The 12,105-nt window shown below is 37.3% G+C and overlaps 2 protein-coding genes across 4 annotated transcripts in view; one reads left to right on the top strand and one right to left on the bottom strand.

The window, feature by feature from the left end:
• The window catches only part of LOC103397592 (TNF receptor-associated factor 2-like), a 13,509-nt gene extending 9,801 nt beyond the window's left edge, over nt 1-3,708 (bottom strand). The window contains exons 1-4 of the mRNA XM_008335913.3: nt 2,757-3,708; nt 1,893-1,971; nt 1,128-1,226; nt 668-829 (exon numbers count right to left, since the gene is read on the bottom strand). Of these exons, the coding sequence (XP_008334135.1) occupies nt 668-829; nt 1,128-1,226; nt 1,893-1,971; nt 2,757-2,944 (528 nt within the window). The 5' untranslated portion in view covers nt 2,945-3,708. The remainder of the gene's footprint in view (nt 1-667; nt 830-1,127; nt 1,227-1,892; nt 1,972-2,756) is intronic.
• A 279-nt stretch (nt 3,709-3,987) lies between these two features.
• The window catches only part of rabl6b (RAB, member RAS oncogene family-like 6b), a 13,704-nt gene continuing 5,586 nt past the window's right edge, over nt 3,988-12,105 (top strand). Inside the window, exons 1-10 of one of the 3 annotated variants that reach the window (XM_017043259.2) lie at nt 3,988-4,173; nt 5,892-6,209; nt 6,290-6,424; nt 6,992-7,039; nt 7,223-7,252; nt 9,243-9,295; nt 9,478-9,566; nt 10,948-11,088; nt 11,712-11,817; nt 12,029-12,105. The exon at nt 12,029-12,105 is cut by the window's right edge and continues 51 nt beyond it. In XM_017043259.2, the coding sequence (XP_016898748.2) occupies nt 6,080-6,209; nt 6,290-6,424; nt 6,992-7,039; nt 7,223-7,252; nt 9,243-9,295; nt 9,478-9,566; nt 10,948-11,088; nt 11,712-11,817; nt 12,029-12,105 (809 nt within the window). In that variant the 5' untranslated portion in view covers nt 3,988-4,173; nt 5,892-6,079. The remainder of the gene's footprint in view (nt 4,174-5,891; nt 6,210-6,289; nt 6,425-6,991; nt 7,040-7,222; nt 7,253-9,242; nt 9,296-9,477; nt 9,567-10,947; nt 11,089-11,711; nt 11,818-12,028) is intronic. The other 2 variants (XM_025053135.1, XM_025053136.1) reach the window with 2 other exon arrangements.

The raw sequence follows: 12,105 nt of genomic DNA, 5'->3' as shown, positions 1-12,105 counted from the left end.
GGCCGAGTCCCGTGAGCAAGGACCCGGCCACCAGGCGCTCGCCTGCGAGCCCCAACCCCGGGCCTGGCTCCAGAGTGGGTGACGCCAATCCGGGCGACGTGAACCTCTTTGCTGTGTTTTTCTTCATCAAAAGGGGGGGGTTGAACCGCTATTTGTCTGATCCGTCGCCTAGGACCTGTTTGCCTTGGGAGACCCTACCAGGGGCGTTAAGCCCCCGACAACATAGCTCCTAGGTTCATTTGGATACTCAAACCCCTCCACCACGTTAAGGTTGCGATTCAAGGAGAGGCAATTGAAAATGTAAATGTGAAAATATGAATTTTCCCCGCGTACCACTAGAGAGCGCTCGCGTACCACTGGCACCACACACTTTTAAACAACTGCATCGTTTCACTTTCATTAATTTGAATTGAGCTCAAGTTAAATGCAGCATATAAAAACATCTAAGCTGGCGCATCTTGATTGACGGCTGTGATCACCTGACCACTAATGTGACCGCTACTAAAATGTCTCATGGCCCGCCAGAAATTTGTGATATCAAAATGAGGTGAGAAGCCAAGAAAGGTTGGGAACCACTAATCTGTAGACACATGAACCCAGACAGGCTTAAAAACAAACCTACTCCCTAGATGCACTTTGACAGAAGTACACAAGAGTAATTTCTCACCTTAATGTTTTTGAGCAGAGAGGGTTCTTTGCAGTATTTACAGTTCAGTGTCCTTTCTGGACACTCCCTTTCATTGTGTCGCTCCTGTTCATTAGCTCTCATTAGCTCTTTACAGGAAGGACATAAGATGATCATGAAGTCACAGTGGCCCTCATGGATCGCCTGCAGGAACACAACAAAACAAAGTAACACCATGGTAGTCTGTGTGGCTTTGAAAAACCCTAATTTTTTTCAAACCAAAGATGTGGATCCACTCCGTTACTTTGTGCCAGCAAAACATTGAACTATTCCTTACCCATATTATCCAGTAACATTTCTAATACCTTTATTACCAATTATTAATACCTATAATTTTGATGCAATTCAAATATCCACTGATTCAGGCACATTAAAAGCAGAATGTAGAGTATGTGTTCTTCAAACTCATATATAATGTAAATGTAGCTTTAGCATTTAGCACCTCAAATTCTTTGATAGTTCCTGTCCATGTGCAGCCCTCATTTGGACAGACAGCAGCCAAAGCTTCCACCTCTCTGCGAGCTGCATTGTCTGGGAACGCCTAACAAAAAGCAGAAACACCGGTCAGTATCATCACACAGACATATACTTAAACATGTAACATGCTAAGTTACCCAGGAAGTTTTACCGCAGGGACAAAACCCACAACCAAGACTCAGTTCTGCTCCTTGCTGCTGAAGTTCTTCCTAAAACTAAAATATTTTCAGATTTATCTTTATAGCATTTCCATCCACTCCTTGTTTCCTCCCTTGTGTTTCTATTCCATCTCTGAGCACAGCCAACATGTATGGGGTCAAGTTCTTGTTCTGACTCATCAGACCAAATTATCTTCTTCCTGTTGATGTCATCTCCATTCACAATGGTCTCAGCAGACTTAGGTCTGGTTTTGGAGGTACGGACATGACTGTCCATTCAATAGCACGGCTTTGGTTTTTTGTTTTGTTTTTGTTTTTTTGGGTTTTTTTACACTTTATTTACAGATAGGACTCAATTGGTTATAAGGATACATCTTTCTGTCTTTCTAGAGTGAGGAAGACTAGAATACAGAACTGTCAGAACTGAACAGAACTGGGTTTTAATGCATCCTTAGTGGATCGATCAGACTTTGTGGTTGCCCATCAAGGACAAGGACTGTCTGTTTTGCATTAAACTATGCATTATAAATAAATAAATACAAAAATATTATAGATGTAAAACACATACTTACACCCCCTTGCTTAAGAATAGACGTTGGCTCCTCAAACAAGGCTTCTTTGATGCAAGCACTGCATTTCTGTGGTCCAGAACTTATAAGGAGAGAAAACAAACACTGATGTCAACAAAGAGAAGTGGTGGTCATTAGAGACTTAAAAATGGCAATAAAGAAAACAAAATTACACAAAAGTTGTTGTTTTTTCCACTGATGTGATACAAAGTAGTTAATGTATGGAATGTATGTTAACTGGACATCGTTAATTCACAATGGGTCTGGAGGGGGGCGGGGGGGTTACCGGTACAGTCCATGAACGAGTTTACCTTGTGATGGACTGAAGAACTGTAGCCAGAAATCTATTGTGAATATTTTTCTACACAATCGTAACTTATGTCTTAGCTGGAATGTTAATAATTACTTTATGATCGTTGAATCTACAGTTTTATAGAAGACGTTTGATTGTCTAACAGCTCTTCTCTTCCACTCGGTCACACTTTTTTATTATTTAAACGAGGAAATATAGGTGTTTATTTAATCAAATTTATGCCAAAATTCATTGTGGTTTTTGGATTTGCGAATGTATTCCACAGTGATATTACATTGTGTTGTTTGCAACAGTGAATACGGATAACTTATTTTTTAATAATGTCCTGTAGGAATGATCAATTTACAGATTACAATTTATAAATGCTCTTTAGCACGACTAAAAATCCCATAAATTGTTGCAATAAAAATGAGAGGCGAAGTTATTTCATGTGTGACGCGTGTTGACATGTGTGTATTTATTAGCGGAACTGTCGTTCAAATGGAACATATGTGAATGAGGGTCTGTACAGATACTTAGCTGCGGCGCTAACGGTTCACCATGACAGCACTTACCTCACTATTTTGTTAAAGCAGAAGCTGCAGAAGCGATGGCCGCACTGCGCTTGCAGCGGCCTCCTTAGAATCTTCTGGCACGAATTGCATAAATGTTTGTCTTCCAAGTCGTTGGCAAGGATTTTCTTTGGAAATCCCGGTTTGTTACCTTCTAGAGACGGTGGTGGAGAAGGTTCCTGTGCAGCCATGATTACCCCCTCGAGGGCTAAGGAGTGGGTGTGATCACTGAGCAGTGTGGGATTGTTTTATATATATATATAAAAGATACATCCAGACAATGCTTAATGCTGCTGATACTGTTTAGTTTATTTGTATTTCTTGTTAATGTTCATGTGTGCAAATAGAGAAGCAACTTGCGTTTATCTGATATGTGATAAGAGAGACCAGTGAAAATGAGGATACTACGGCTGCAGTTTACCATGTCTACCAGCAGGTGTCACCAACTAATTTGATTTCCTAATTTTAGTCAGTGAAATAAAATGTGCAGAAACTGAAGAAGCAGATACAAAAGAGCTAAATGATCCCGCAATAGTTACATTTCCTTTGTCTAAGGTGTTTGAAAACCCTCCAAAAACTATGGCTAAGCCTCCCACTAACAGTTTAAAAAAGTACTGTAGGTGCTCAAACGAGAAAAATGTGCAGTACTTGGGGTAGCTAAAGAAGATGATCTGTCTTAATCCCACTCTATCTGATGCCTGCTGATGCCTTCTTACACCAATAATCTTCTCTCATAACATCAATAAATCTTCTCAGGGATGTTCCCCTTTCCTCTGCTTGGCAGCCATTTACAACAAAATCTTTGCTGTTGTTCTTCAATTACTCCTGATACCTGTTTCCACCCAACATGCAAAATGTATCTCTTCTAAATAGTTTTTATTTCTTCAAGCAAAAAAACAACTACATTTCTTTATATTTTACATATTACTGGAGTAATTAGTTCATTAACATTTGTTCTAAAACTTTTTATTAACTCAACCGGAAGTGTTACACAGAGCTTTATTCCGTAAGAGACGTGTACCGGAAATATCAAATTGTTTCGCTAAAAATAAAACGTTATTTCACATTTATTGAGGGCGAGCTGTTATTCTGTAAGTTTTCCTATGTTTTTGTGAGCACAACCTCTAGTTTCCCGGAAAACGTCGAATACACTCATTGAATTAAGCAAATGGCAGTTGTAAATTGAAACATATAATTGTAATTGTCGTGTGTTTAACACTTGAGCTTTACGTTGAAGTCATCACAGGAAGTGTGTGGTTTGTGTGACGCACTGACGCTCGATTCGTCTCCACTTTCTTCTTTATCATCTCTTTTTGCAAAGGAATGTCGCTGCTGCACGTCTGTGCTGATGGAGAAGTGACAGAGATGCTCCGAGTGGAAAGGATGTCTGGACTGAGGGTGTCTCTCCAGTTAAATAGCCGTGAGTATTTGTCATTTGTGTCAAGATAAGAAAACGGAAATAAAAGCACTGGTTATTTCGTCGTGAAGTGACAGTGAGCGAAGAGAGAGGAGGAGGAAGCTAACCAAAGAGCTAACACTCTCTTATTATGATAGAGTCAGATGATAGCGTTAACATTTTTTTCACTAACATGTCTGTCGCATCCCCGTTGAACTAAACGGCATAGTAGTGTTATTGGCATTTATATAAACATTTTTGGAATGAAACTGTTCAAGCATCTTTGTTGCACTTATAGCATGTGCAGCTAATGCTAAATGGTTGACAATAAACTATCACCCTCTTATTACCAAGATTATATTAGAATTAAATGTGTGTATGTTTTTATAACTGTTAGTGTTTCCACAAATATAATACACGGTTGTTTATAATGAAAACAATACCGGTGGTGATAATTACGTTAGCCGAGCTTGTTAGTGAATAATGAAACGACTCCAGTGATACTGATCCAGCTCATATTAAGACAGTATACCGCGTAGAGACGTGGACATGCTCTGATGCAGATAATGTGCTGACATTTTAAGTGAGAATTATGTTCGTTAGTATGCATGTAACTCATAAATATTTTGATAGCGGCATGCATAGCAAAATATTTGCATTTTGATTATATTAAAAATAGATCAAACTACCCCTGCATCCTTTTAATAATAAAATGTCACATTAGTCATAACATGAACATTGCTGTCCAGAAAAGATTCAATTAGCATTGTTTTCTGAACCATTCCTGAATCCTTTTGTTTATGTATTACTTCATAGAACTAACCTATACGTGACTTCTAATATTCACCTATTTCAGTTGCTACGTTACGCACAAATGAGGATGTAGTAATAACAATAATATATAATATAATAATATATAATAATGAATACAGTGATTGGATAACAAATACCCAGACAAATTAATTGAAATTACACTTGTAGATGTGAATTATTCTTTAAATATTTTTTAAAAATTGTAATTGTATTCTTTAGCATTTATGTTAATTATTGGCTAAAACTAGGATTCACGAGTGTTTGACTTTTGTGGCCTGGTCTGCCTAGTTACCCTTTTACTTGTGGGAGTTTTAACAAGATCCTCTCCACATTTTTATCAGTTGAATGAAAAATATTTTTCTCCTTTTTATGTTTATCATTCTGTTTCAGACTTGTAACTGAGTAAAAGCAGCAGGCTTAGAGTATAAGCTAGATTATTGTTTAAATCATCACATTCAGATTTCTTTCTGAATAATTTCAAAAGGAGACATTTTGACCATAATATCTGTCTAATGTATACTTTTACTCCTTTTAAGGAACCGCTAACAAACAGTCAGCCACTCTTTTGCCCTTGTTTTATGAATCAAGCCTAATCACACATCAGCCACATGGTTACATACGGGTCAAAGAGTTAACCTCATGACCAACAGAATGGACAAGCATTGGTCACAAAGAATCATTCTTTTGAATAAACACATTTTAACGTTGACTTGAAAGTTATTGAACAAACAACAATATAATTCTTTATGCCAGAACATATTTTATATTTATATTTTATATAGATATTAACTACATGCATAAGTACTAGGATTTAAAAATAAACAGGATTGGTGTGTGAACACAATTAAGTTATTAATCAGTTATTGTAATCACTGACATTAAATTTCCTCAAAAATTGTATTATTGTAACCCGTTTTTTTTTTTTTCAGACAATGCTCGAAGGAACATGGTCATTATTTCAACAGATGTCGGTCTCCATCACAATCATGGACGCTTGAGTTCCTGAGCTGTCAGCAACAGGAGCTGTTGTTTAACAATTTAGCTGAAAAAAATCACTTCACTTCAATCCACTTGAATTGCTCCTTGTTTCTAATCCAGCTTCTGAAGCCTTGTAAAAATGTTTTCCGCACTTAAGAAGCTGGTGGGCTCAGAGCCAGGCCAGCTCAGGGATAAGAATATTCCGGCTGGCCTGCAGTCCATGAACCACAGTCTACAGAGACGTTTTGCCAAAGGAGTGCAATACAACAGTAAGTTTAATTCAAACAAACATGGGCCTTTTTTCTTATGTCCGTGGCCTTAATGACTGATCTTTTTTTTGTCACTTCAGTGAAAATTGTCATCCGTGGAGACAGAAACACTGGAAAGAGCACTTTATGGCACCGACTTCAAGGGAAGAAGTTTGTGGAAGAGTACATTCCAACTCAGGAGATACAGGCGACAAGTATCCACTGGAATTATAAAAGTATGTTACAACACCATTAAATACCACCATGATGGCCTTTTTTTATTTATAACTGTACTTCTCTACTGATGCTTCTTTTCTGGATTGTGTTTGTTTGATTTATCTCAGTGGCTCCATATCAAGGTAAAATGAGGAAGAACTGTTTGTAAAGTAGCAATGTGTATGTTTGTGTTAGTAAAACAGATTTTCTTCACTTATTTCTGTACTTTTCTAACTATTTATTGAAGGCCTTCGAATGAAATAAACTATAGTGGGATCTTTATGCATTTTCAATGTCAAACTAATAGAATAACTATGACAATAGTGTGACAGTAGCAAGGACTATATGCACTTCTACCATAGAAGCAATTTGCCATTACCCTGGACAGCAGCAGGAGTGAAATGCAGTCCATTAACAAAAAACATAAACAAGGTAGTAATAAGTACTGTTTACTCTGTGACTGGTAGTTGTATCTTGTAACATTTCCACATAATACTTCAGTGTAACCAAGGCTTTAATCAAGATTTTCTTCATTGTCTTTGTTGCCTAAGGACATGATTAAGGAAAACGCTTTTTTTGTCTTTCAGCTACCGATGATGTTGTCAAGGTAGAGGTCTGGGACGTGGTAGACAAAGGTGGGTCTGAACTGACATGCTAATCACAGTCATTCTTCTGAAACTGACTTCTGCTGTTAGCCTGCATAGAAATTTCTTATGAGGAAATCATATAGTCATATAGTCACATGGTTGCTTGTTTGTTGCTTGTCCTGTTCCCAGTGTTGATATTGTCTTTTTTAACCTCTTTCACACTCATCTCAGGTCAAAAATATGCTCTTCCTGAAGGTGTAGGTGAGCTCCATCAACGTGTGTAGAAACCAAACTTAACTGTGTGCAGTGGGCTTGTCTTGACTCTTCTCACCCTTTATCTGAATGTAAATATTGTCAAGGGTTGGCTGTTTCCAGGTTTGCTACGTGGCAACCTGTCGCATTTCAGCTCATTCTTTCTCTGGTTGCTGTGTTTTATAGATAAAACTTAAGTTTCTCTACATGAGTCAGCAGCAACTATTTAAAGGGATTGTTCAGGTTATTTAAGGTTAGTTGACCATATTTTATTATTGCCATGACTTGAGTACCTTCGATGAAACAAAGAAAAGCCCAAACAAACTTGTAAAATCTACCATACTACAGGGATGATTTTCAACCTTTTTTTTTTTTTTCTTTTTTTTTTGGACCTGCAAACCTTAGTTTATAAACCACTCATTCTCCTGCTCCAGTCCATAGGGACATTTTTAAAAGTTCATAAACTTTTTTGTGATGGTGGTGTTTAATATAAATTACTCAGCTATGGAAGAGTGATACATAATTACTACAGAACGAGAAATTAAAAAAATAGATTTTTCTCTGTGCACCTAAGAGTGACACACAAGTTGCTGGGTATATACCTTTTATTGATTTATTTGTTTGTGTCACTGAGTCTTATCTTAAAGAATGACTTCAAACCACCGGCACCTTATTAGTTGCATAATACGTCATCACTGTGGCATATTACAGTGTTATATGCAAATCATTACAATGTCATTTGAAGAATTTCCCTATCTATGCTACATTTAAATAAAATGTTTGGTAAAAAAAACAACCCAAAAGATTAGCCACTGATGGTTTGTCATCCCTGCTGTGTACAGTTGATTTCTCTGCCTGTATCTTTGAAAGGTAATTTGCTACTGTGTGCACTACCTACTGCTTTTGTGGTGGAGGACCTCTTAGCAAAAGTGTGGCGATGGTTGAGCAGTGACACAAACCACTCCCAAAAAAAACACTCGATTGTCCATATGTCTGACAAGAGCATGGACAATGAAGTGTTTTTTTCTTTGTGTGCATGCATAGAAAGCTAATGTAACAGCGGCTCTGTTCAGAACATTGTCATTTATTTGTTTAACAAAAATGCTGCTTTAACTGCACACTTGAATTCCCTGAATGGTTACAGATGACAATGCACAACTAATGTTACAATTATTCACATTATATACAATAGCTCATGTTCATTTAGGCTGGCGTTGAAATGCTTTAAATTGTATAAATAGCATTCTACTGAGCTGTTTGGTGTGACTACAGAGGAGCTTAACTCCATAATTCTAAATGACCTCCAGCAATTTCCTAATTACAACTAGACTTTTCAATAAGCCACTTAGTCATTTCACTTACCCAGTGTAGTATCAGAAAATTCTAATGCAGTATAATGAGGAGCTGCAAGAAATCTGGAATTGTGGTAGGACAGTATTTGTGGAGTCAACCAGTTTTGAGGCAGGGGAGGGGGGCGGTTATAATGATCCACTTTTTTACTTCACGAGGCTAGTGAAATCAATTTGAGACACATTTCCAGGTATTTGCAGTTTATAAAGCACCTACTTACTTTTAAAATCAAATCTGGAGAATTAATGGATTGGACACTATAGTATATTACAAGAAAATACAAGTATTTACTGTATATTTTGATGTGTGTGAGTGATGTACCTCAAGGTCGACTTTGTGTGTGTGAACTGGATTTTGCATTTTGTAAGGTAGCTTAAAAAAATTTTCTTCACTCCTTTCTGCCGTCAGTCACTGACGTAATGTCAGACACCTTAATAACACCATAAATACTGTATCAAAACCTGAACTATCCCATTAAAGAGTTAGAAATTCTGCAGTGATATGCTCCTCAGTAGTAAATGCATCCATACTGCTTTGCTTTGCTTCACCTCCCTTAGAGTCAATGAACCCAAAAAAACAAAACAAAGTAAGAGGTTGATTTTAAATGTTTGGGGTTTTTTTCTAAATACATATTTTTCTGTTGTTTCAGGAAAAGGCAAAAGACGAGGGGACAACTTAAAACTAGAGAACGAGCCACAAGAGGTAACTATCACATGACTGTAATGTGCTCAGGGGAGGAAAACCATTGGTTTAAAGTATGTGGGTCAGTTATGAGCTGACATTTATATGGGTGGAAACAATCAAACCTGTGTGAAGATAGAATTCCTAATCATATTTATAAGTGATGTGTGGTTTGAAAAATTGTCATTCCGTTGGTGTTGCAGTCAGATGAAGTGGCTCTGGACGCAGAGTTCCTCGACGTTTACAAGAACTGCAATGGAGTCATCATGATGTTCGACATCACCAAACAGTGGTAAGACATGTCTGTCTGTTGTGGTCAGAAATCAACAGGGGCTAAGTGCCCTCAATGTGTTTGTACAGTACATTGTTTTTGCTCCGGTAACAGCAGAGTAAAATTCAAGCAGCAACATGTTTAAAGTCTGTATAATACATGACATACTGTATAACGTCATTAAATGGTACAATGAGGTTTAATGGTACAATTAAGTTACTAAAGCTATGTCAGGCTAAAGCCCATTGTGTATATGCTAGATTTGAAGTGTTACAGGACACATACCGGAGGCCAACCGATTGACAGTCGATTATATAAATACATTTTCTAACATCCATCCATCATCAACCGCTTATCTGGGGCCAGGTCGCGGGGGCAACAGTCTGAGCAGGGACACCCAGACTTCCCTCTCCCTCAACACTTCCTCCAGCTCTTCTGGGGGGACCCCAATTTTCTAACATCAACATTTTCTAACATATTCATAACATTTTCTAACATCAAATTCGATTTCTTCTAAGACAAATTGGTGTAAAAACAAGTTTATTTTCACTCTGCTGCCCATGTGTTTGTGTTTGCCGTTCACCATACACTCTGCTCACTGAACGCCTGTCCTGCAATATGCATGGACTGATTAGGTTTCAGTGTCTGTTAAACCTAGAGCTACACCGGTTGACTTTTTACCTTCAAAGGAGATAAAACAGGAAAAAGAACTGGCTGTTCCTATTTTAGTCAAAGATATTCAGACACTATTTTTATCAAGATAATCTGATGAGACTCAACATCCAAGCACTGTTATGTTTTTTCATTATATTTCTGGCAGAGCTGGAGATGAGACTGCATTTTCCTCTTCTCAAGAAAATGCTGTGGTCTTTAGATGTCAGATATTGAAGCAACTCCAGTATAAATATAAATACTTTATTTCATTACAATTAATGATTATTTTTTTTGTTGATAGTGAACAGACAGAGGCATTGTAAGATGTATATTTACTTACTTTACTTACTTTTTATTTACTTACTTTCTTCATTTACATACTATTTCTTTTACCAACATTGCTCAGACTGAATATTGCTGCTATTCTGACATGCTACTGTAGGTCAGCCACTCTGGAAAAAAAGGGTCACACGTCATGTGAAGAAAATACTTGGTGTCATAAAGAAGCATTTGCATAGTGATTGAGATATGTGATGCAGTAAATACAATGTGTGTCATTGCTGTCTGTTCACATTCGCAAGCACCATTATTCTACAAAAACTTAACCCATTCTGGGGGGAAAAAAATCACTTTTTAAAAATGACTTATTAAAAATAAATCACTTAACATAGCTGTGCCTAAAAGAACAGTCTGTCAAAATTATCAAACCAATCCAAAAACAAAGTGACAGATTTGTTTTTTGTTTCAGGACATTTAACTACATCTTGAGGGAACTGCCCAAAGTTCCCACCCACGTGCCAGTGTGTGTGTTGGGGAACCACAGGGACATGGGAGATCATCGAGTCATTCTCCCTGATGATATACGGGACCTGATTGCTGGACTGAACAGGTACTGATCAGCAGCTTGATCTTTAGTAATTTATTAATTTCACAACCCAAACATCCATCGGATTTAAAAAGAGGTGAAATACGTTCACACCATAATCATCATGTAGTGACACTCAAAATATGATCACAATTATTAGGTATTTATTGAAATTACAATTTCCAAAAATCGCAAATGTTATACATATATTTTACTTAATTCTGGTCCATTACAGCTACATCAAACACATCAAATGCTGGTAGGACTGCTTTACTACAGAATAGGTTAATAATCGATGACTGTGATCCGGATGACGTTGATGTAGTTTTAAAACCTTTTTTTTTTCTCGTATCAGTTGTTCGTAATTGACTTGGTTTTTGAATTTTTAGGTGATTCATGAGGTTTGTCATGTTGCTGAATGCTGTAGACACCAGTGAACTTTTTTAGTGACTTAAAAACACCACAAGAATACAAAACACAGAAGCAAGGATGTGAAAATCATGAGGATGCAGTACAATATAATAGAATGATTACAAAGCCTCCTTTTGTAATCGTTTGGAGTCAAAATTAAAATCTACATTTGTTCACACACCATTGAAATTTTGTATCTATATGCGGTGAAATGAGTAAAGTTGATTTCTTACCAGACCCATGGGATCTTCCTACATCCACTATGCTGAGTCCTCCATGAAGAACGGCTTTGGACTGAAGTATCTGCACAGATTTTTCAACATACCCTTCCTGCAGCTGCAGGTTTGTTTTCGTTTTTCACTCCACATACAGTATATTATGTTTTTAATTGGGCCAATTAAAAACTGTAGCTTAGCAAAGATTCTGTGACTCGGACTTAGATGCTGAGTGGTGTTGAATTCAATTAATAAAATGAAATTGAAATGAAATTAAACTTAACATCAGCTATGTTCTATTTCATGGTAATATTGATGATTTTTGCATTTGCCTTCAGAGAGAGACACTGCTAAGGCAGCTGGAGACCAACCAGCTCGACATAGACGCCACCCTGGAGGAGCTATGTGTTCAGCA

The sequence above is a fragment of the Cynoglossus semilaevis genome, chromosome Z (genome assembly GCF_000523025.1).
Source record: "Cynoglossus semilaevis isolate Cse_v1.0 chromosome Z, Cse_v1.0, whole genome shotgun sequence".
NCBI lineage: Eukaryota > Metazoa > Chordata > Actinopteri > Pleuronectiformes > Cynoglossidae > Cynoglossus > Cynoglossus semilaevis.
This window is presented reverse-complemented; position numbering and strand designations above follow the sequence as displayed.